Source organism: Portunus trituberculatus, chromosome 12 (assembly GCF_017591435.1).
Source record: "Portunus trituberculatus isolate SZX2019 chromosome 12, ASM1759143v1, whole genome shotgun sequence".
NCBI classification, from domain to species: Eukaryota; Metazoa; Arthropoda; class Malacostraca; order Decapoda; family Portunidae; genus Portunus; species Portunus trituberculatus.
In genome coordinates, this window is record NC_059266.1 from 2,210,539 (window position 1) to 2,235,538 (window position 25,000).

Sequence of the window (25,000 nt, forward strand, 5' to 3'; positions counted from 1 at the left end):
TTCACGTACACGTTCACACACGCACATACAAGGACAAGAGGAGATAAAAATGTAATTACACGCAAGCTACCATACATGCATACAGGGAAATAAGTATGATACGTCTACCAACAAAAAAGAATAACAAAAGGTATTTTATAATAGGCAAGTTACACGTACAAATACATACAGTGACAGATCAGTAAGGATAATACGCAAAACAGAATATGATTAAAGAATTTATACAAAAAATAAATGCACAGAATATACCAAAAATAAATAATAGAACTCAACATATATATATTTCTCTCTCTCTCTCTCTCTCTCTCTCTCTCTGTGTGTGTGTGTGTGTGTGTGTGTGTGTGTGTGTGTGTGTGTGTGTGTGTGTGTGTGTGTGTGTGTTTACCTGTATATTTAAACGCCACAATTACAGAAATAACCATCATTCTTCTCTTTACTTTGAACGCCTTAACCAAACCAATCTGATCGAAATGAAACCTAACCCAACCTTAACAAAGCAAATTAAATGAAATCTAACCAAACCCAACCAAATGTAACTTAGCCAAACAAAACCAAAATAAATCAAACCTAACCTGACCTACCATGCGTACCTTCCAGCCAGCACGACCTTAAATAAAGACGCAAGACCAGGAGTAACGGGAACATTAACCAGAGGGCGGCGCGGAGAGTGGCTGAGCTAATGTTGGATCAGGCAGGACAGAACTATTAGGAGATGACGGTGATGGTGGTTGGGGAAAGATTCACGGCACCCCAAAGGCTCTTAATACCTTATCGTTCTCTTCTACTCTTCCTCCGACTTCTTTCCTCTTCTTACTCTTATTATACGAACTGGTAGCGTTACTTTCTACTTTCTCTCTTATGGTCTTGTATATTATTTCCTCCGCCCTTTTTTCCTGTTTCCTAAACTTATTTTACGAACTGTTAGCGTTACTCTCTACTTTCTCTCTTATGGTCTTCTCTATTATTTCCTCCGCTCGTTTTTATTATTTCCTAGCCTGTTTTTGAATTGTTAGGGATACTCTCTACTCTCACTTATCGTCTTATATATTATTTCCTCTTCACTTTTTCTTTTCTTATAGTTTCGTATTATTCTCTCTTCTATTCCTCCTTCTTCCCTATTCTTACTCCTTTACTTCATGAACTAGTCTCTTTCTCCATTTTCCTTTTATAAACAGATGTTCTTCATATCTTATCGTTCTCTTCTATCTTTCATATTCCTCTTCTTTTCTTTCTACATTTTCCCTCCTGTTTCTCAAAAATTCTTACTTTTTATTTTTGTTCTCTTAACTACTTAATCTTTCCCTATTCCTTTTCTTTCAATTTTACTCTCCATATGTTATTGTTCTCTTTCAAGTTTTTACCCTTTATTCAACTGGTTTTACATTATTAACTAACAGATGTTCCTCTTCATCCTCCCCCTCATCATTTTCTTTCCTCTCAACTTACTCTTCAAACTTCATCGTTCGCCTCTGTACTGTTTCCTCCTGTTTGTCTCTTATTTTTACATTTATCTTCTTAACTCCCTGTTCTCCTTCCCCATTCTTCTCTTCATATTTCATTTATCTATTATTTTGTTCCTCCTGTTCCTCTACCTCCTCCTTCTCGTCATACTTTATCATTCTCTTCTATCCTCATCCATTCCTATTCTTTTATTTATAAACTACCTTGTCTCCTTCCTTCTTCTATTCATATTTACAGTCATTTTTTTTTATTTCTATTTCTGCTTCTTCATCTTCATAATCTGCTCTCCTCCCCTCTTTATCTTATTCTACTTTTCTTCGTCATCTCTTTCCTTCTAATTATTCTTCTCCCTTGCGTTTCTTTCCTTCCTTTGTCAGTTTTTCTTTTACTGCTTTCACTTTTTTCCTCCGTCTTTCATACTTTTCCTTTGCTTTCTTCTCTTTCACACTTTCACCCCTTTTGATTATGATCCTCCACCACTTCCACCTCACATAATTAATTCTCTTCTTTGTATCCATTCATCTTTTCCTCCTCTTCTTCTACGTATTTCTTACTACTCTTGATTCTTCCCCTCTTCCTACTTGTATTGTTCTCTTTTGCTCCCTCCTCTTCCACTTTCTTTACTACGTGCTTTCTCCTCCAACTCCTTTTGTCCTCTTTCGTTCCCTCCTCTTACTCGACCACCACCATTACCACCAGTCCACCACCACTACCACCACCACCATCACCTGCTCCTTCATAGCCTACTCATTATACTCATTACACTTATCTCCGTTCCCTACGAGTAATGTCTCTCTCTCTGAGGCTTAACGCATACCATGGTGTATTTTAGGGTGTTTTTACAAAGTTACGTGCTTTGACCTGTCTTGGAATTCTCCGCAAGGTTAATGAATGTTATAAAATCACACTAAATTACATGAAATGGGTAAAGTTAATGAACAGTTGTAATCTTTATGGTGTCGTTTTTGTAATCCTTGATGCATATTAAGTAAATCTAACCTGCTTTTTAAAATAGTAATGGGTGTAGAAAAAAATGTAAAGGTGTCTCTGAGTTCACTTAAAAAATATGAAACACCAACAGTACGTTATAGAAGTACAGTGTGTGACGTAAACATGCAACAGCTACTCCCACTGCATACAAACACACACACACACACACACACACACACACACACACACACACACACACACACACACACACACACACACACACACACTGCAACGTAAAAAAACACACATAAAACCAAGAAAACACACATTTATATATTTTGTCTTTATACAAATATCAAATTGTGAAGTATGAGAAAAATAAGACACAGACTGAATTAAATAACAGAGTACACACACAAAACAAATAAGAGTAAAAAAGTATATACACCGATAGTAGTAACAGCTCCCTCGATTTACAACCTAAAATCACACAATGAAAAATATGAACCAAATTATACACTGCTCTCTTACACATTTTTTTTTCTTCTCATGTTTTGGTATCTGTGTTAGAAATGAGTTTAAATAAATAGATAAATAAAAACTCATGTGGTTCTTTCAGTTCCATGCATTAGAAACACCTTGGAAAAATACTCAGGTATGTACAAGGTGAAACATCTATTGAACCACACAACCACTTCTACTACTAACGTTACCATTACTCCTACTATTACATCTACTACTACTACTACTACTACTACTACTACTACTACAAATAAGGGAATCACACACGCATGCAGATTCAAATAACCTCCGCAAATACTGGGTAAAACAAGGAGAGAGAGAGAGAGAGAGAGAGAGAGAGAGAGAGAGAGAGAGAGAGAGAGAGAGAGAGAGAGAGAGAGAGAGAGAGAGAGAGAGAGAGAGAGAGAGAGAGAGAGATGCCATTCAAAAGCAAATCTACAACACTAATAAAATACACACGCAATAAAGGACTCCCCCAAAATAGATATATACGGCAATAAGCAAAGCAAAAAAACAACAAAAACACTCCAGTCTACGATGAAAAAGTTGAAAAAAGTGAACAGAAAGGAACTCAAGAAGCATACTTAAAGCACTGTTCATGCTGAGGTGTGGGGCTCTACGGGGGGAGGAGGATCAGCGGGGTGGAGCGGAGGCAATATTGTAGTAAGGGAGTAAACCTGAGCGCTCACTCGTCCATTATCCAAGTCCTTCCCTCCCGTGATGGACAGGCGCGCCTTGGCCTTCATGGCGTCCGTCAGACTCAGCTGCAAAAGACGGAACGAAGGGCCGTGAGACGCTGAGGGAGGCAGGGCGTGAGTCAGTGCGTGGGTGTGTGGCAATGTTTTTGTTGGAAGCACGAGGACACATACAGCATCATTCCACCCGTCCATTAGATAGCAAGGTTACTTTTTATTCATGTCTGTGATGTGCTTTATATGCATTAGGGTTGCTTTTACCTCAGTTTTGCCATTATTTTTTTTTTATATGAATCATATTTACATTTTTTTCGTATGTGCATAGTGACCCAAATATTTGTAATTTTAATACATTTGCCAACCCTTTTATATGTTAGTGTTCTATTCCTATAACGAAATAAAAAAAATAGTGTTAATAAAAGTATTTCAAAAGGTACAGGATAACCTGGATAGATTCATGTCCATTGCGGGAATCAGTATTATAACTGTAAAACGACATAAAGTATCTTGAGCCCGGAAGTCGAGCTACACCCAATGCATAGCACCCCGAAAAGAATCAATGCAACAGAGCGCACGTCGAGGCCACAGTCGCGATGAGGGGCACACCTGCTGGCTGAGGGGAACACTGTCGGCCCAGGAACGCTAGTGTTATTGTAGCGATCACAAACAAGAGCAAGTGTTTCAGTAATTTGCAGGACCTTTATCGTTACGCCAATAATTTCATCCTTTAAATTTTCAAAGTCTTATATAGGAAAAATCATAAAATTCGTTGTGTGCACGTGCGTTTATAATATTTTACCACTGAATTTTGAACTATTAATTTTTTGCTGGTGCGCTGTGCGATATCACGAATATTTCATCGATTACAGTCTTGGGTCTTTTTTGCTAGGGAGTTCCTTTGAAAGCAACTAAATTGTGATTTGTATATTTCTAGACTTATCGCATGTTTGACGATTGAAGAGTAATTAAGATCCTACTGTCTTTCTTGCTCTGGTGTATTATCTTTGTGTTTTGCATGATCAATTTGTATTATGCTTTCGTGGTGTCTTTTTTATGAAGTCGTGGTTTATTTTGCTTGAACTTTGCATTGCATTCAATTACTGATTCGATAACTGATTCACTTGTTATTTATAGTTCATCGAATTACTTTAGTGTCGCATGTTGATCTTATTTTGTAGTCTTTCTAGGTATGCACTGCTTGATTTACCTTCATATCGTTTATAGATTCCAGTCTGTTTTGGTCTTTTGCTTTACTTAGTCAGCAGCCTTTCCTTGTAAATATTGCTTAGGTGCCTTATACGGAAAAACCATATAAACCAAACACATTTCACAGTAGTATGTTTGTGATCGAAAAATCTATAAAAAATGTGTGCGTGTAAAGAGAGAGAGAGAGGAAAAACGCGAGAATAAATCAGCGTGTACGAGACTAAAAAAAAAAAAAAGGGGAAAAATTGAGTGAAGGGGTATGTGAGAAGGGAAGGATAGAGTTTTGTAGTCGTCGAAAGTGTAAAAGAGCGTTGTAAAGATAGATAGTCGGTGAAAAAATTGAGTCTGTGTAAAGAGACGGAAATGGAACGAGTGCGTGAGTTTGTGAGCAAAGAGAAAAGTGGCGTGAGTCAATTAAAGTGTAAAAGAAGAAAGGAGAGGGGGTATAATAGAGTTAAGTACGTGGAGTGGAAAACAAGGGGTGGAAGAGTAAAGAAAGAAGAAGGGAGTGAGTTATTGAGTGTGGAGAGAAACCAAAGCGTGTCAATGATTCTGAGCATATAAAGAGAGTAGGAAACGTGTGTGTGTGTGTGTGTGTGTGTGTGTGTGTGTGTGTGTGTGTGTGTGTGTGTGTGTGTGTGTGTGTGTGTGTGTGTGTGTGTGTGTGTGTGTGCGTGCAGCCCATATTCTTGTTGCATATTTGTGAGGTATTGCAGTCAATAAGTCAATCCAATTAGATTAATAATTAACAAGAATAAACACACAGGTGGGAAAGGAACAACAAAGGGAATAAATAACACGTGACTCAGGGATTATTTACAAAACACACACACACACACACACACACACACACACACACACACACACACACACACACACACACACACACACACACATCTGGCTTCTGACGTCCATGCTCTCATAATGTTAGCACCATTTTCTTTGTTCACCTTCCCTTCCATCTTCCCTGCTACATTGAGTCCAGATATGAAAGGAACCTCAGGTAATATTAAGAATCATTCCAATTAACCTTATAATTCAATGCCAAGGAAAACAAGTATATGAACAATTTGTGCATTTGCCATCACAAAACCAATAACGTGAAAAAGGGATAAGAATATATGAATAAAACAAGACAAATTAATGGAAATGAAATATCAATACAATAAAATGTATATTGCGTTATGGCGCCTCCATTTAACTATATATAAAAAAGCTTCCAATGAAAAGAAAAAAATCTTGCTTCAGGTAGACCAAACTAAATCTTTTTGACCACAAGACATGCAGAGAGAGAGAGAGAGAGAGAGAGAGAGAGAGAGAGAGAGAGAGAGAGAGAGAGAGAGAATTAGCAGCGCGCACCGACATCATTAATCAGGTTTTATTACGTGTTTTTGCCCCGAGTCTTGACATTCAAATTAGCATCAGGATAACGCCGCGCTGAGAGCACAGGCAACCAAGTGCAAAATGTGACTATAATAACAACCATTACACGCTTAAATCACCTAATGGGGCAATTAACAGTAGGGTAAGTAAGCCATCAGTCACCTCTCCCTTCACCTACAGCGCATGTTTACCCATTTCTCTCATTATTTTATTCTTAGTTCATTGTCCTGTTTGCACTTCACCTCATTAAATTTCTCATCATCTACCCCTTTGTTTATCCGCTTATTACTCAATATTACTCCTTTTACCAATCATTCAACGCTCTTTATCGTTTTCTTATATATTCCAGTTTACTTCAAATTCGTATTCCTTCTTTTCATTACAATACTTTCCTTTATTTTTTTCTTCTAATTATTCACTGCATCGCTTTTGTTTTATTTTTTCTATATATCTACCCATTTCTCATATAATATTGCTTAGCTTATCATTAATATATGCTAAGTAAATACAGAATCATCAGGCAATCCTTCCTAAGGCTTAATCCAATCTCTACTGCAAGTGGAAACTATGTACTCAAGCTATTTCAAGAAGCATTAACATAATGAGGTTACTAGTGCACAGTAGATACGGAGCTTTAAAACAGTAGATTAATGTATTGAGAGGTATCAGAAATGAGCATAGGTATATTACGAGGCTGTTAAGTATAGCCATATTTCAATTTTAGAGCTTCCTTTATGCTTTCAATTTGTTATCAATGACTTTTTACTATCATACTGTGTGTATATATATATATATATATATATATATATATATATATATATATATATATATATATTTTTTTTTTTTTTTTTCCCAGCCTCAAGGTGGGCTTAAATAGATCTTCCTTACAAATAACATATATTCGATAACTTTACTTTAAAAAACCAGCCAATAAAGATAAATGGAGCAGGACACGTAAGCAGAGGAATGTGAATCACCTAAACTACTTGAAAAAATAAATAGATAAAAAACGCTACTACAATTTTTTACTAAGTCTCAAGGTGTTTAAACTGTGAATGTATCTAAGGATGTGTTTTTATTCTTATTAACACTGTAAATTTGATATAATTTTCACTTACTTGCAACTTACAAAAAAGGTTAATCCAAACAAATCTAGTTGAATTCCCGAGCGAAAAAAATAAACTTCGTTCAAAAATACCCTTAGTGCATAAAACTACGTATAGAGAAATCAACGCACATTTCAGTATTCAATTCAATAGCTTACGTATACACACAGACAGGTAGACGGACGGACGGACACACACACACTATATTCAAATCCCTCACCATACTTTTTAAACGCATCTATGGACACGTTAGGCTTATTCTGGTTAATTGCGTTTATTCGAAATTTCAAACATATGGATCTGAGGAATCGAAAAAAAAAAAAACAGGCGAATGAAGCGTAAGACTGGGAAAAGGAATGAGAGTTACCTAAATTTTGTGGGGCAGATGTGTAGCTTTCACTGTATACAACTCTACGGATATGTCGATTCACATTTCATTACTCGGCTTCTGAACGATTTCACTCTTTATATTCCTAAAGATAATTACAAATAAACCTTTATATAACAGCTACTGAATGCGTTATTTAAAGTGACAAAAGTAAACCAAATTACTGATATCATGGTAAAGAGTAAAAACATGAAAAAAAAAAAATAAAAATAAATGATATGAAAATACGAAAATATTAGGACGAGAAAAATAACTGTAAATAAAAAAAAAAGGAAAACGAAAGAAAAACGGCACAAACACTTACATGAAAAGGGTAATAAAAAGAGAATAGGAAAAGTCAACACCCGTCGCCCTATTCCTGATTATCAATTTCCATATAAAAACGTGTCCCTATTTCCCTCCAGTCCCAAAGCGTGCCATTAGTACCTCCAAGTCCCCATGTGAGGCTTAAATGACACCGATAACGAGTCTCTATTAGGGCGATATGTTAACTCCAATCATTCCATCTCAATTCTTCTGCCACGCCCCGTCTGGTGAAAGGAGAGAGAGAGAGAGAGAGGAGGTATAGCTGGGGTGAGACATGTTGAAGATACGTGAAGAATGATACACAACACCCCGTTTAAAATGATACGTGGAAATATTTAACAAGAAAAAAAAAAGCATAAACGTGAACAATTCTCGTCGAGCTAAGAAGATAAAATAATTTCGTCTAAATTCAAATAATTTTCACCTTTTAAAAAAATAGAAAAACACACACGCACGCACAAACACACAAACAAACATTCCTTCATTTTCTACCTTCTCTTTCCACCCCAAAAAATGAACACGCAAACATTCCCGCTCCAAAAGAAACAAACACACGCAAACCAACCACTTTACACACACACACACACACACACACACACACACACACACACACACACACATACAGGAGGGTTATTGAACCTGTTGTCACGCCCCTCACGCTTTTATCAGCTGGATCATGAGAGAGAGAGAGAGAGAGAGAGAGAGAGAGAGAGAGAGAGAGAGAGAGAGAGAGAGAGAGAGAGAGAGAGAGAGAGAAAGGAAGAATGAAAATATTACCTTCACGTGCTCGACACACTACTCGTCTCATCAGGACCAGCGCGCCGGCCGGACAAGTCTGCCCCGGCAATAAATGACAACTGTAGCAAGAAGAGTAAGTTGGCGTGTGTCAAATATTTCAAATTACACTCCTCTCTCTCTTATCCTGCGCTTGCTTGTTTCCATTTTTCTTTCTATCTCCGTCTGTCTGTGTGTCCGTCTGTTTCTCTGTCTGATTGTCCGTCTATCTCCTGTTGCGGACAATAATACAATTTAACTTGATCTTAGCTTGATCTATGGTATATCTGCCTGGCTGTATATTTTTGTGTATTTTTGTGTCAGTCACGTTTTCAGTCCACGTCTTTGCCTGTTTGACTGATTGACTGTCTTTTTATTTATCTGGCTGTCTATCTATCCACTTGGCTGTCTATTTATCCGTCTGGCTATATGTGTCTCTGGCTGGTTGTCTTTATACTCGTATATGACTAACTGACTGTCTATCTGCCTACCTTTCTCTTTATTTACCTATCTATCTATCTATCTGTCTACCTTTTAGTCAATATGCTAACCTGTCTGTCTATTTCCGTACCTGTGTGTCTAGTAAGTGCCTGGCTGTTTGTCTGGCTGGCTGACTGTCCCTCTCTCTCTTTCTTTGGTTGTGGGCAATAACAAAACCTCATTCAACCTCATCATTGTCTACGTCTCTCTCTCTCTCTCTCTCTCTCTCTCTCTCTCTCTCTCTCTCTGTACCGAGTCGCCCCGCACGAAGGTAAAGTCGATGGCGGGTCCTTGCTATAAACAATGCGTCATTTATAAAGCTGAACTGACTCTAGGCAATCCAGATTCTCACAAAAGGCACTGATGTTTACAAGAGTCAGATAAACTAGACAGCGGCGGCAAAGGCAAGCAACTCCATAATTTGCATAACAATAGAGGTGATTATCGTAAACAACAAAGCTAGGGCGAAGAAGAGAAGGTGCCTCCCCCCCACAAATCTCTCTCTCTCTCTCTCTCTCTCTCTCTTCTTACCTTTAATTTCCTTTGCATTTCTACGTTGTGTTTACATTGACTGTCTTAGATGCAGGTGTGACTTTATCTCTCTCTCTCTCTCTCTCTCTCTCTCTCACGTTAGTCAGGGAAATTATCCAAGTAGGTCTCTTATTCCTTTACTTAGTCCACGTTTTTACCTTCCCTTTCTCACTTATTCTAAATGCTCTCTGCCCGCCTCTCGCCCCGCCATGCTCCGGTGAGTCTGTTCATCTTCCTGCCGTGAGTTTTGTCCCCTTGAATGTCTTGAAGGAACTTGTGAAGGTAAAACAAAAAAAAGTGTGGTACGGTGAGAGAGAGCGAGAGAGAGAGAGAGAGAGAGAGACGACACAAGGCATACAACTTAAGACAGGAAATATTGTTAACTTGTTAGAGTAAGAGACGAACGAAACACAGAAAAAAAAGACCGAAGGAGGGCGACAGGGAGAAAACAACCTCTAAAAAGCAACGCAAACATAAGACACAGAAAACCAAGCAAGAGGGAAAACAGAGAGGGGGAAGAAATGAGCAGCAAGGGAGTGGACAATGCTTAATGCTCCTGCAAGAGGGAAAAAGGAGACAGAGACACGAGGGTAATAAATAAAAGTTAACAAGAGAGAGCGAACGATTTGCGGCAACAGTTCAAGCTGAGAGAGAGAGAGAGAGAGAGAGAGAGAGAGAGAGAGAGAGAGAGAGAGAGAGAGAGAGAGAGAGAGAGAGAGAGAGGCTGTGATGGGACAGGCAACGCGCAGAGGGTGACCGGGTACGAGAGCGAGAGAGAGAGAGAGAGAGAGAGAGAGAGAGAGAGAGAGAGAGAGAGAGAGAGAGAGAGAGAGAGAGAGAGAGAGATTTGGAGGCGACAGCGCAAAAGCAATGGAATGTAATGGGAAAAGAATGGCTGAAAAATAAATAAGAGATGATCGGTTGTTGCTGAGTAAGAGAGAGAGAAAACGAGAGCGAGAGAGAGAGAGAGAGAGAGAGAGAGAGAGAGAGAGAGAGAGAGAGAGAGAGAGAGAGAGAGAGAGAGAGAGAGAGCATACAGGCAATGGAAAATAACATAAGAGGTGATAAGGTACAACAAACAAAAAACACATTACGAAAACAAGAGACTAAAAGCAACGAGGCAAAGAGAAGAGACTAAGGGAGGAAAAAATATGAGGGAGTGACGGGGTACAGAGCGAAGGCGTGGCAATCTATAAGAAGAGGAAGAAGAAGAGGAAGAGGAAGAGGAGAAGGAGGAGGAGGAGGAGGAGGAAAAAGAGACTAAACTGAAGGAAGGGAGGAGGATCAAGAAGGGAGGCTAAGATTTGAAGGGCGGGGAAGAAAAGGAAGAAATGTCGAGGAGGGAAGGAAACAAGGAAAAAAAATATGACAGGGTAAAGTTGGAAGGATGGGAAGAGGAGCAAGGGAGAAGGGAAGCTGAAAGAAGAAAAAGAAAAGGAGGAAGAGCCGGAAATTCGGAGGAAAAATAGTGAAGAAGAAGAGTGACAAGAGTAGAAAGTCAAGGAAGAAAAGAAAGATGAAAGCTGATTAAATAAATGAAGAAAGAAAGGAGATGGAGCGGAGGATTGAGAAAACTGGAAGAGGAAGCAGAAGAAAATACAGTAAACGAAGGAAACGAGAAAAGGATAGAATGACAGGGAAGAAATGGAAGAAACCAAAAAGAAATATAAATGAACAGAGAAAGAAGAGGAGAAGTGATGATGAAGACAGAAAAAAAATAATATAACAGTGAAGAACAGGAGGAAATTAAAAAGGAGGAGGAGGAGGAGGAGGAGGAGGAGGAGGAGGAGGAGGAGGAGGAGGAGGAGGAGGAGGAGGAGGAGGAGGAGGAGGATAAGAGGAGGAAAGGAGGAAGCGTAGGTAATATGAAACAAAATGAGGAAGAGGGAAAATAATGCAGAGAAATAGAGGCAAAAATGGAAGGGTGGAAAAATGACAAAACCGAAGGAAAGAAGGAAGGAAAAGAGGAAGAGAAGGAATAAAAAATAAGATACGTTTGATGAAAAGGAAAAGACGAGATGTAAAATAAAGTGAAAAATTAAGAAAGGAGGGATAGAGAAAGCACGAGGGAGAAGAAGGAAGAAGGAGAGTGAAATGAAGAAGGAGAGATAGAGAAAGTGAGAGCAGGACACCAGAACTTCCAACCACCACCATCACCACCACCATCACCACCACCATCACCACCACCCTTCAACCCTCCTACAGGATAAATAGTTTCAATAAAATATTACTAAGACGCACAGTTTGTCATGGCGTCTGATGAACGGCCCGGAATCCTCTATGCATGAAAGACCAGGGGAAGGAAGGTGCTACTCCACGCCGCTCCATAAAGGTCAGTATCTCGTGGGAAGTAAGGGAGGGAGAGACCTTAGCGAGTGTTCAGGATTTGCAGGAGTGATCGAGTGGGGTTTTGTCCGCCTTTTCCAGCAAGTTTGGCTTATTTTTTTTTTACTTAGCACGGTGAGGTAGTCAGTTTCGCTTTATTTTCCACCCCCTTTCATTTTTCTTTATTGGCAGATATATCTTATAGTTCCTGTAGCGAAGCGGGGTCGATTTATTTTGCGCTATTTTTTCAGTGAATGGATGGAAGTGACTTTTTTTTTCAAGTTTCCGAAATGCTTTGTACCAGTTTTCGTATCAATGAAAATGTTGCAATGCTACGAACGCCACGTGGTTTTGTTGCATGTATATTCTCTCTCTCTCTCTCTCTCTCTCTCAAATTCCTCGATCATAGTAATTCAAATCAATTCGCTTACTACGCACTATCTTTTTGCGTGTATCAGCGTGCGTGTGCGTGTCTGCAGAGAGAGAGAGAGAGAGAGAGAGAGAGAGAGAGAGAGAGAGAGAGAGAGAGAGAGAGAGAGAGAGAGAGAGAGAGAGAGAGAGAGAGAGAGAGAGAGAGAGAGAACTAAACAATATAAAAAGTAAGTTTCCGAGAATAATTTCCATTAAGAAGCAAATAAAAAATAAATTAATAAACAAGAAAAATGAAAGAATAATGAACTGTAACATATAAAAAACCGTCCTAAAATAATACGTTCTTTCAAAAGACGCACAGATAAGAGCATTTTTTTTTTTCGATATGCAAGAGATATTGAATAAAAATCGTGCTTATTAAGTTTGAATCAATTATATCTGAAATATTATCCTTTTTGAGATCACTTTTTTTTTTTTCAGTTTTCAGTCAGAATGAGATGACGAGTTAGCGATGTTGGAGACCTGACACGAATAATCAAGAGGGGTCATTGAACTTCAGACGGAAAAGAAACAAAAACGGTTGACCAAATGAAGAAATAAAAAAAAAAACAGTGAAGTATATGAAATGAAAACAAAAGGAACTGGCTATGAAAAAAGAAAATTTAAAGTAACATGGCAAAAAATGACCAAAAAAAAAAAAAAAAAAAAAAAAAAGTCTATACAAGTGTCGTAAGGGAAAAAAAGAAAATACAGTAAGAGAATACTAAAAGAAAAAAAAACAAGAAAAAAATATATACAATGAAACAATTATGAAAGAAAATGAAAATATAGAAATACAAGAGCAAAGCAAAAAATATGTACCCAAACCAAACTAATACAAAAAAAAAAAAAAGTTCGATAAAATAAATAATGAAAGAAATAACAACGATATGACATCAACATCAAGAAGGAAGTGAAGAAGTTGAAAGTAATCATAAAAAAGTTTGATCAAATTCTCTCTCTCTCTCTCTCTCTCTCTCTCTCTCTCTCTAACTCTCTCTCCTGATTAGATTTTACCTATATCAATATGTAGCTTTTTTCTTTCTTTTTGAGTAACTCTCTCTCTCTCTCTCTCTCTCTCTCTCTCTCTCTCTCTCTCTCTCTCTCTCTCTCTCTCTCTCTCTCTCTCTCTCTCTCTCTCTCTCTCTCTCTCCTTATTCAAGAGTTCGAAGGTCCTGACTTTTAGCATTATGAGAACTCCCCCAATCCCTACCCCTCTGTCTTTTCCTAGAAGGGGACAAAATCTCTCTCTCTCTCTCTCTCTCTCTCTCTCTCTCTCAATATAAAGTTTCCTCTTCGCTACATATTCTCCCTCTTTCCCATCCGTCCTGCTCCACTTACCAATCTCCATCTTGGGACGTTTCACTTGATTTATCGCGGATTTCCTCTTCCCTCCTTTGTAAAATGTACGGAGGGCGCGGGAGGAGAATAGCTAAAGAGGGACATGGGAGGAGGAGGAGAAGGAGGAGGGGGAGAAAAAAGGAAACTGATGAGGCAGAGAGGGGAAGAAAACGGGAGAGACCAGTGTGAAGAGAGAGAGAGAGAGAGAGAGAGAGAGAGAGAGAGAGAGAGAGAGAGAGAGAGAGAGAGAGAGAGAGAGAGAGAGAGAGAGAGAGAGAGAGAGAGAGAGAGAGAGAGAGAGAGAGAGAGAGAGAGAGAGAGAGAGACTACGATTTTCTTTTTATGTAGGCAAGACAACAACACGGGGGAAAAATTAGAATATAAAAGCGCCTATTGCCGTGACCACACTGAGTTCCATATTCACAGAAAACCAGAAAACGAGTGTCTTAAAACCTCCTTCTTGAAAGTCATAGGAAGGTGGAAATACAGAAGGAAGGTAGTTTAAGGATTTACCAGAGAACGAGATGAATTATTAGAAATTGTTAACTCTTGCATTGGAGAGGTGGACAGGACAGGGGTGAGAGAATGAAGAAAGCCTTGTGCAGTGAAGTCACAGGCAGAGGAGAGGCATGCAGTTAACAATATCAGAGAAGCGGTTGGCATGAATATGATAATAATGATGATGATAATGAAAATGATGCTGAAGATGACCAGGAGAAAAGGGAAATAAATCTGAAGAGGAAAAATACAGTACGAATGATAGATAATCTAGAAGGAAAAGAAAAAAAGAAGAAAAGAACAAAAACAAGAAAAAGAAGAAAAAGAAAACAAGAAAAAAAAAAAAGAAATTAAACCTATATACATAATACTTCTGCTGCAACACCTAAAATAATAATATTAGTAGTAGTACAACTGAAAGAAACAAAGACAAGCCGTTTTTTTTATCGTTTCTCTTCCTCTCACTTCACTCTCTCTCTCTCTCTCTCTCTCTCTCTCTCTCTCTCCAATTAAGTCTCTTCTTGTAGTCCACGACGTATAAGAAAGTTTGTGTTTGACAAGGACAAGAAGTTCCTTGTTGGCATTTGTTTCTTGCTTATTCCTCTCTCTCTCTCTCTCTCTCTCTCTCTCTCTCTCTCTCTCCCTCTCTTTAAAGGTACGCAGTTCTGACGGGAGCTTAGTTACTCTCAGCGCAGAAAGAGAAAAATGACACAGTATTAAGAGAAATTAAAGTGATGATGAAGATAATTATTTCTCTCAACACTGAAGTGAAGCAGAGGAGATGCTGTGTCAAGAGAGTTAAGTCAAAATGTAAGGAGTAAGAGAGAGAGAGAGAGAGAGAGAGAGAGAGAGAGAGAGAGAGAGAGAGAGAGAGAGAGAGAGAGAGAGAGAGAGAGAGAGAGAGAGAGAGAGAGAGAGAGAGAGAGAGGGACAGAAAAATGAGAACACTTCCATAATATTAAATTGAAAATATATAGAGAAAGTGTATGTAAGGAAAAAATATGAGTGACTATTTCAATTTCAACGTGAAGAAACTAAATTAAATTAAACCGATATCGATGAGAACTAAGAACAATAATGAAAAAAAAAAACAGCAAAGCAACAGAAAAAAAGATTTAAAAATGATTAAAAAAAATTGAATACAAAGACAAAACAACAACAGAGAATAACCTTAAAAATCAAAGGGAAACTAAAAAAAAAAGAATAAAAACAAAAATAAAAACGGTAAAAAAAAACTAAAAATAAGCAAAAAAAAAAAAAAAAAAAAACTAACACTAACCACAAATCAAAACTAAATAAATAAAACCAAAAAGAAAAAATACGAAAATAAAAGAAAACAAAACAAATAAACACAAAACTAAAAAAAACAAAAATAAATAAATATATGCAAAAAAAAAACCTGTAAGTCTCAGAAGGTAAAGATAATGAGTAATGTTTTATTTTGTTATGGTTTGCTCTTTGTCCTCTTCGTACCCTTGTGGATGCTAGGGGGAGGGGTGAGAGAGAGGGGGAGAAAGGTGAGGGGAGATGGGAGAGGGGAGGAGTGAGGGGAAAGTATGAAAGAGGGGGAGAGACAGTAGATGTAAAGAGGTGGTGTGGGGAGGAGTGGGAGAGTGAAGGGGAGAGATGTGGAGGAGGGAAAGAGCGAGTAGAATGTGAGAAGACAATGGGGTAGAGAGAGAGAGAGAGAGAGAGAGAGAGAGAGAGAGAGAGAGAGAGAGAGAGAGAGAGAGAGAGAGAGAGAGAGAGAGAGAGAGAGAGAGAGAGATGAAAGGGTGGGAAGAATGAAGTTAGTAGAGATGTGGTGTACAAAGAAAGGAAGAGGGAGAAAGTAGAAGAGAATAGGAGACAAAGAAAGGGAGTGAAGAGAAAGAGAAAGAGACTAGAAAGAAAGTGGAATAAGAACAAAATGAGAGAAAAGGAATCATTCTCACGGAAAAGGAGAAATAAAATAAAGATAAGGGACAAAGAAACAAAACAGAATAAAGAAAAAAAGTAGAGAAGGAAGAATGGAGAAAAAAATACTGGAGAAAATAGGGTTTAGAAGGAATAGAATAAAAAAATAACAACAGAAGACTGAATTAAAGAGGAAAAGAAGAACAATTACAGGAGAAAAAGAATTGTGGAATCAAACAATAGACAGAATGAAGGAGGAGGAGAAGGAGGAGGAGGAAGAGGCAAAAAAGTGAGGAAAGACTGAATAGGCGAGGGAAGCGAGATACGAGGAAACACATGAATGAGAAAAAAATGAAAAGAATAGAAGAGGAGAGAAATTGGAGGAGAATAAGGAGATAGGAGGAAGAAAGAAATGGGAGAAGAATAAGGGATAAATAAAATAGGGAAAAAGTATGAGAAGTAGAAAAATAAATGATTTGGATATAAAATGACGGAAGGAGAATAAAGAAATATAAAATGAAGGGAGGAAATGAGACTAGAAAGAGGGAAATGAGACAGCATGGTAGAATTGAGGGTGAGAAGAGGGTGGAAGAGGAATAGGAGGAATGTTTGCAGGAAGGGGAGAAGGAGGGGAAAGAAATGGGAGAAGAATGAAATGAAGTAAATAAAACAAGAGGAAAGTATGAGAGGAGTAGAAAAGAACTGGGAGATAAACTGATAAAAAGAGAATACAGAGAAAACGGATGATGAGGAGAGGAAAATGAGACAGGATGGTAGTAAAAGTGGGAGTGGGGGAATGAGGGGAAAAGGGGAAAGAGGAAGGGGAAGGGGAAACACCGTCATCTTTTCATCCCTTACTCTCACGGGAGATGCGGAGTTCGTAAGATTTGAATTCGTCTTCCGCTCAAGGTTCAAAAATGTAATCCCGTCCTCTCTCCTCTCCTCTCCTTCGTTTCCTCCTTCCCTCCTCCTTCCTTTCCATTCATCTTCAATCTGTGTCTCTTCTTTCGCTCTGCTCTTCCGCTTCTATTTTTCCACATTATGCTACCGGGCTTTCCTATAATTCTTGCAGGTATTCTTCTTGTGTGTGTGTGTGTGTGTGTGTGTGTGTTTACGTTTTGTCTGCCTCCCTGTCCCTGTCCCTCTCCCTCTCCCTCTCTCCCCACGTGTACCCTACTGACCTACATACAACTCAAAAGAGAATTAATCAGCAGGAGAAGAAGGGAGAGGGTTAAGCAGCGACTGGAAATGAGAGAGAGAGAGAGAGAGAGAGAGAGAGAGAGAGAGAGAGAGAGAGAGAGAGAGAGAGAGAGAGAGAGAGAGAGAGAGAGACCAAGGATTTCCTGGACAAATTATAAAGTACATAATTAATGAAAGGGAGAGAAAAGTGAAGAAGGTGGAAGGAAGGGAAGGAGAATAAGAGGTTTCCTGCGAGAAGAAAGGAAGGAGAAGCGGGCGAGGGAGGATCCTGACGTGTGGCTTGGCAGTCTTTACTTCGCTTGGATTTAAGAGGAAACACCAAAGGCGACATAGAAAACAAAGGCAGCGCTTCCGATAACGAACGAAAATGGAACAAAGGAGACACACACACACACACACACACACACACACACACGAATTTGTAAAATGTATATTGTTTTTTTTATATTTTCTAAGAATTACTGTAGGTTTATTCGGTATGAGAGAGAGAGAGAGAGAGAGAGAGAGAGAGAGAGAGAGAGAGAGAGAGAGAGAGAGAGAGAGAGAGAGAGAGAGAGAGAGAGAGAGAGAGAGAGAGAATTTGTACGTATGACCAAATCAAAGACCCGTTCTCACCCATCCCACCCTCAAAAAAAGAAGAAAAAAAAAATAAATGTAACTAAAAAGAAAGAAAAAAAAAACACGGAAAACATAAACCACAGAAAACGAAAGGTGTATCTCTCCAATAAATAAGGAGACGTGGGGAGAAAAAAAAAAAAAAAAAAAAAAAAAAAAAGCGTTTCTTTAAGGAAAGGCGTAAAAGAAAAAATCGTGTTTCTTTGCTGGCGTCCACTGGCATCACGTTTGTGTCTTGTTTGTCCAAAGGAATCCCTCGGTTCGACTCTCCTTAGCCGTGAAGTGAATACGCAATGAGGACCACCACCAGCACCACCACCACCACCACCACCACCACCACGGAGGAAAAAGAAAAAAACGGGACACTATTATTACATGAAAGGGTAACTTAATTTATTCACTCTAATTGGTACTTGTGTAATCTCTCGCATCGACCCACCAATTGTTACGATAAAAAGCTTTTTCTTTTAGGTTAGTTTACATTAAGTTAAGGTACAGTTCTTCTTAACCCCCTTCAGTACTATCACGTGTTTCTATATTAATTCTTCTTACTATTTGGTGATATTATAAAGCTTCAGAAACTCATGTGAGGAATTAAAATAGTGAGGACTGTAGCCATTAATCTTCTGACTTGCATAGGCCCTTCCTATAAAAAATGGTCTTATCGTATACAAATCTCAAGGTAAAAAATGTGATCCAGTGCTGAAGGGGGTTAAAGTTAGATTAGGTTAAGTCGAGCTCTCTCCTTTAAGTTCTGTCTTATTAAAGTGTCTTTTTCACTCACTTTTTGGCAGCCAATGTCAGGAGCCAATCTTATATAAAAAAAAAAGCATAAATGAAATTAAGAAAAACTGTAGGCCATATCCATCTCGGTGGTTTAAAATTCTAACAACATACTTAATTAAATCTAGTCCGTCTTTTTTACTTCGAGAGAAAACGGAACATACTTGAACGAGGGGACTACTAGATTTGTAAATACGAGATGGCAATCCAGTGACGAGTTTCTTTATCACCGCCTGAATGGACGACTGAATTACTAAACGACTTCCTAATCAAGACGAATGACTAATACAAAAGAAAATGGGAAGCTGAAGTAAACGAGTAAAAAAAAAAAAAAAAAGCTATGTTAATTACAAGAACAAACGTAAGAGAGAGAGAGAGAGAGAGAGAGAGAGAGAGAGAGAGAGAGAGAGAGAGAGAGAGAGAGAGAGAGAGAGAGAGAGAGAGAGAGAGAGAGAGAATGTAGGTATCCACTAACAAGAAAAAAAGGAAAAAGTAAATCACGCATGAAATTAAATCTGAATAAAACACGAATTTGTAACCATTCATACATCGAAAAAAAGTATCAAACGAGAGAGAGAGAGAGAGAGAGAGAGAGAGAGAGAGAGAGAGAGAGAGAGAGAGAGAGAGAAACCAGCCACCATACTAGTGAACATAATTCTTTCACGGTCTAAAAAGCGAGATGAATAATAATCTTCTCCCCTTTTCACATTTTTTTTGGTGAATAAGTTGCTCAAGATAAAAAGATGACACATGTCCAACAAATCCACTTAGAAGGAAAGATCAAAGGGAGGCCATTCTACGCCATTTTTTCCTCCTTAATCTGTATTTTCTTGAATTATTTATATCATGTCAGCTTTTCACGGGAATATATGGGCTAAAGGGGATACTTTTTAGGGTACCTCCTATCTCAAAGCCCATCCACTAGGAAAGCGTCGCTCCGAGTGAGGAAGCCCAACCTACACTCGGAACGTGGACAGGATTCGAACCCGTGCGCTTGGAGACCCCTCGGACCCCCAAAGCACGCATGGTTCCACTGTACCACGGCGGTTCCAAGTATTTACCCGCTTGTCTCCCTGACCTATCCTATACAACCACGACCATTTCAGCTCGCATGGCACGAGAAAATGAAGAAATAAGAAAAAAAAAAAATTGAGGACACGAAGGAAATAAAAAAAAAAAAAAAGAAACCGTAAAACTCTCATAAACCATTTCGTATTGCAGAAGAAAAAGTAATAAAAAATATATGTATATTCTGGATGCCTGAAGTTTGTGAAGGGGAAAAAAGAAATGAGTTGAAAAGTTTGTATATGGAATGAAAAATCTATGTTATTTCACGGATAATAAAGATAAATACCATATAAAAAAAATATTAGCATTGCCACATTTAACACCCGAGAGAGAGAGAGAGAGAGAGAGAGAGAGAGAGAGAGAGAGAGAGAGAGAGAGAGAGAGAGAGAGAGAGAGAACCATCCCGACAATCACCCTAGAATCATCACAAGAAACATCCCGGCGTCTCTTATACCCTCTCCACCCTCTTACCCATAACACGGTCGGGTCAGTGTGATATAAAAAGTACATAAAAGAGGAAAGAGTGACGTAGCGGCTGCCAAAACCACACACGGGAACTTACAGGTGTTGCAAGGGACAGTTCCGGCAGAGGGAGAGCACCAGAGGAAGTACGACGGAGAGTAGCTTGAGTGGCAGTATAAAGGAGAGGAAGCAGAGAAGAGGAACTAGTAGGTAGGAGAGAGTACTTTATGAGGGTAGGGCTGTGATGGGGGTAGTAGTTAGGGAAGGGAGGGTACCTGCTTTAGTAGTTGGGAGAGTAGCACGTGGGAGTGGGGCTGAAGGGAAGTTGGTGGGGTATATCAAGGGAGAGAAAATAGGGAGAGAGAGAGAGAGAGGAGAGAAGAGAGAGAGAGAGAGAGAGAGAGAGAGAGAGAGAGAGAGAGAGAGAGAGAGAGAGAGAGAGAGAGAGAGAGAGAGAGAGAGAGAGAGAGAGAGAGAGAGAGAGAGAGAGAGAGAGAGAGAGAGAGAGAGAGAGAGAGAGAGAGAGAGAGAGAGAGAGAGAGAGAGAGAGAGAGAGAGAGAGAGAGAGAGAGAGAGAGAGAGAGAGAGAGAGAGAGAGAGAGAGAGAGAGATCTGTACTTATATACAAGGCTCAAAGATGAAAGATCAAGGCACCAAAGTGATAAATAAAAAAAAAAAAAAAAAAATAGAAAAAACGAATAATTTCCCACAATATCAGGAAAGCAAATAGAAAAAAATATGGAAAGCGATGAGAAATGAAAAGAAAAACAAAACAAAACAAGAGTATCAATAAAGAAGATCAAAGTAATACATAATGAAGAAGAGGAACCAAAAGAAGGCAAGGAAAAAAAAGTGATGAAAAAAAAATAAAACACAAAAGGGGAAAAGGAAGGAAAAAAAAAAAAAAAGGAAATTCGATTCACTTTATATACTACATGGGTTACTTCCTGTCATAAAGTATATATAGGAGGAGGAGGAGGAGGAGGAGGAGGAGGAGGAGGAGGAGGAGGAGGAGGAGGAGGAGGAGGAGGAGGAGGAGGATGACAGCGACGACGAGAGAGTGGAATTAATGAAGAAAAAACAATGAAAGAAAATAAATCAAATAAAAAAGTTAGCGAAAAATCAGGGAGACAAATGAGAGAGAGAGAGAGAGAGAGAGAGAGAGAGAGAGAGAGAGAGAGAGAGAGAGAGAGAGAGAGAGAGAGAGATTCAGCAAGCCATACAGCCAGAGAGAGACACAGGATGGGAGAGAAAGAGAAGAGAGAAAATAAGAGAGAGAGAGAGAAAAGGAAGAGAACGAAGAGGGGAAATGAGGGGAGGAGAGCTCAATTACGTTCATAAGTGTCATTTCCAGATATCATAAAACTTGAGGAAGAAGAGGAGGAGGAGGAGGAGGAGGAGGAGGAGGAGGAGGAGGAGGAGGAGGAGGAGGAGGAGGAGGAGGAGCAGGACGTTGTGGTGATGGTGGTGGCGATTGTGGTGGTGGAATAAGAGGAGGAGGAGGAGGAGGAGGAGGAGGAGGAGGAGGAGGACAAAGGGTGAGAAGAAAGAGTGAAAGAGTAAAGATAACCAAGATGGAGACGTTGAGAATATAAATAAAGGAGAGAGAGAGAGAGAGAGAGAGAGAGAGAGAGAGAGAGAGAGAGAGAGAGAGAGAGAGAGAGAGAGAGAGAGAGAGAGAGAGAGAGAGAGAGAGAGAGAGAGCGTCAGAAAAAATCAAAAAAAAAATCACAAAAAAAAAAAAAAAAAAAGATGAAATTCCAAGCAAACCTTAAGGAAAAAAACGAAAGGAAAGAAAATACGAATAAAACCAACAGGAAAAAAAAACGGGGAAAAAACACCGTAAAAGCATCAGAGGCGAATTTTCCGTAGCAGTAGGTGAATGTGGAAACACTATTTTGGGAATACCTGAGTTTGCGTTGCAGTAAAAGAAAACGTAACTCTAAAAGGAAAACGAGAGTGAGGAGCGTAGGGCGGGCAGAAGAGGAGAGAGAGAGAGAGAAGAGGAAGAGGAAGATGAAAAGAAAAAGAGAGAGAGAGAGAGAGAGAGAGAGAGAGAGAGAGAGAGAGAGAGATGAAGGATAGAATAGGGAAGAGAAATGAAAAAAAAGTGAAGGAGGAGGAGGAGGAGGGAGGAAATAGAGTAGGACGAGGAATAAAGAAATGAAAAGAAAAAAAGAGAAGAATGTAAATAAGAAAGTATATACAGTAAAACTTGTATTTTTTCTATTTACTTGTTTGAAATACATAAATGTGATGAAAAAGGTGCATAAAAGAGAGAGAGAGAGAGAGAGAGAGAGAGAGAGAGAGAGAGAGAGAGAGAGAGAGAGAGAGAGAGAGCGCTACACACAGGAATGTAAAGAAACAAAAGTAGAAAGAGGAATCAAGAAAAAGAAAAGGGAGAGGAAAAAGGAAAATGCGCAAGAAAATAAAAGTTGACAAACACACACACACACACACACACACACACACACACACACACACACACACACACACACACACACACACACACCTTGACCACATAGCAAGAGGAATCACGTTCATCCACACACACACACACACACACACACACACACACACACACACACACACACACACACACAGACTGCGACGCTACTGCAGGATCCATAAATTGTCCTAATAGAGTTAAGAGCCATCCCAGTCACTTCCCAGAGCGACGTGCACAGGACTCGCTTCTTCCTTCCTCCTCCTCCTCCTCCTCCTCCTCCTCCTCCTCCTCCTCCACGCTATTCCTGCCCCGTGCTTCGTATTATCCTTTTGTTTCTGCTGCTTCTTGTCTCCCCAGCACCATCATCCCTGCCCTTCCTGTCCTCCTGCTCATCGCCCTTATTGTTCCCGTCATTGTTGTTTCTCTCTCTTTCCCTCCCTCTTTTTATTCTTCCTTCCTCCTTCTCTTCCTCTTCTGTTCTTTCTTTCTCTCTTATTTTTTTCCATTTTTACTTTCTTGTTTTTTTTCAATTTTTTTCTTTTCTTCTGTTTTGTCCAGTTTTCTTTTTTTTTCTTCTTTTTTAAGGCCATCTTTTTTTTTATCACCTTTTATGAGTCTACTGCAGGCCATGATCTCTCTCTCTCTCTCTCTCTCTCTCTCTCTCTCTCTCTCTCTCTCTCTATTCATGTCTTCTATTTTCCACACCTTTTCTACACTATCATCGCCATCTCCGTCACTCCCTCGTTATCTAAATTTTATTCCAGGTTTTATTTATCCTTGCCTATCTCAATTATTTCTTTTCTTATTCTCGTTCTTTCCACTCCTTTTTTTCTCTTCTGTTCTCCCTTTCTTCCAATGTATTCAGTATTTTCTTTCTTGCTTTCATCAGTTTATCTTTTCTATACTTTTCTCGTCTCATTTATTTATTTCTCTTTTATCATGTTGTATTGTAAATTGTCCTTATTCTCATCTTCATCACTTTATGCTTCCCTCAGTCATTCTTTAGTTATTTCATGTTTTTTTCTTTATCCTGTTTTGAATTCTCCATATTTCCTTTTTCCTTATTATATCTCATTATTATTTCTGTTCCTTCTCCTATGGTTAGTTGCTTTTTATCTCTGTTCCCATCATCATCTAAATTCTTCTTGAGATTTCTTACCCTCTTTCACTTTTCTCTATTTTTTTTTATTTTTAGTTAAATTTTATTCTCTCTTTCATTTTTCTTCTCCTTCATTCCTTCCTTGTTACTTTTCTTACACTTTATTTTCTTATGCTTCACAATCTTTATTTCTTTTCTCCTCCACGTCCTCTTCTTATTATTTGTCCTCCATCTACCTCCTGCATTACATTTTCGTCACATAATCTTCCTCCTTCATTTCCTCATACTCTTCTCTTTCTCTGTCTTTCTTCTTCTCTTATTCCTTAAACCATTTCCTTCCTCTCTCAATTTTCTTCATGTTTCCCCTTTTCTCCATATCTTTTCTTCAGCATTTCTCCTTTATTTTCCTCCTCATGTTACCCTCTTTTACCTCCTCCTCCTCCTCCTCTTCCTCTTGTTCTCCTCATACGCTTTTCTTTCTCCTTCTGTCCCTTCTCCCTTTTCTCTTCGCAATATCTCGAGTTCTTTCTTCCTCTTTTTTGTTCTTCCTCTTCTCTTTACTCCTCTTCATCTTCTTTGTGTGTTTTCCTTCCTTATTTGTTGTTGTTTTTCCTTTTCCCTTCTTCTTTCGTGTTCTTCTTATTCCTTTTGCTTCTCTTGTTTCTTGTTCTTGGTCTTCTTCCTTCTACTTCATTTCCTGTTTTCTTGTGTTTTGCTCCTCTTCTTCCTTTTCCTATTCCTTTTTATTATTGTTTTCCTTCTTTTGCTCTTTCTTGGGCTTGTTCTTCTTCCTTCTCTTTCTTCTCTCATCTTCATCTCTGCTCCTCTTCCTCCATCTTTTAATCTCCTTTTTCTCTTTATCCTCCTCTCCCTCTTTCATATCGATTTTTCTCATCTTCCTCTTTCTCTTTCATTCTCTCTTCTCTCATTTTCTTTCTTGTACTGCCTCTTCTGTTTTTTTTATTCCTTCCTCTTCTCCTCCTCTCTTCACTGTCCGTTCTTGTTCTTGCTCCAGATTTTTTTTCTATCTCCTCCTTTTCCTCTTCCCTCTCTCTCTTCCTTTCTTGTATT

General features: G+C 38.9%; 1 protein-coding gene across 4 annotated transcripts in view; it reads right to left on the bottom strand.

Moving 5' to 3' along the window:
• LOC123502760 (glutamate receptor 1-like) overlaps positions 1–25,000 on the bottom strand; it is an 815,513-nt gene that overhangs the window by 8,416 nt on the left and 782,097 nt on the right. Inside the window, exon 20 of one of the 4 annotated variants that reach the window (XM_045252005.1) lies at positions 3,603–3,677. The exons of 1 other annotated variant lie outside the window; for it this stretch is intronic. In XM_045252005.1, the coding sequence (XP_045107940.1) occupies positions 3,603–3,677 (75 nt within the window). Of the gene's footprint in view, positions 1–3,497; positions 3,678–25,000 lie in introns of all 4 variants that reach the window. 2 more of the 4 variants (XM_045252004.1, XM_045252003.1) reach the window with 2 other exon arrangements.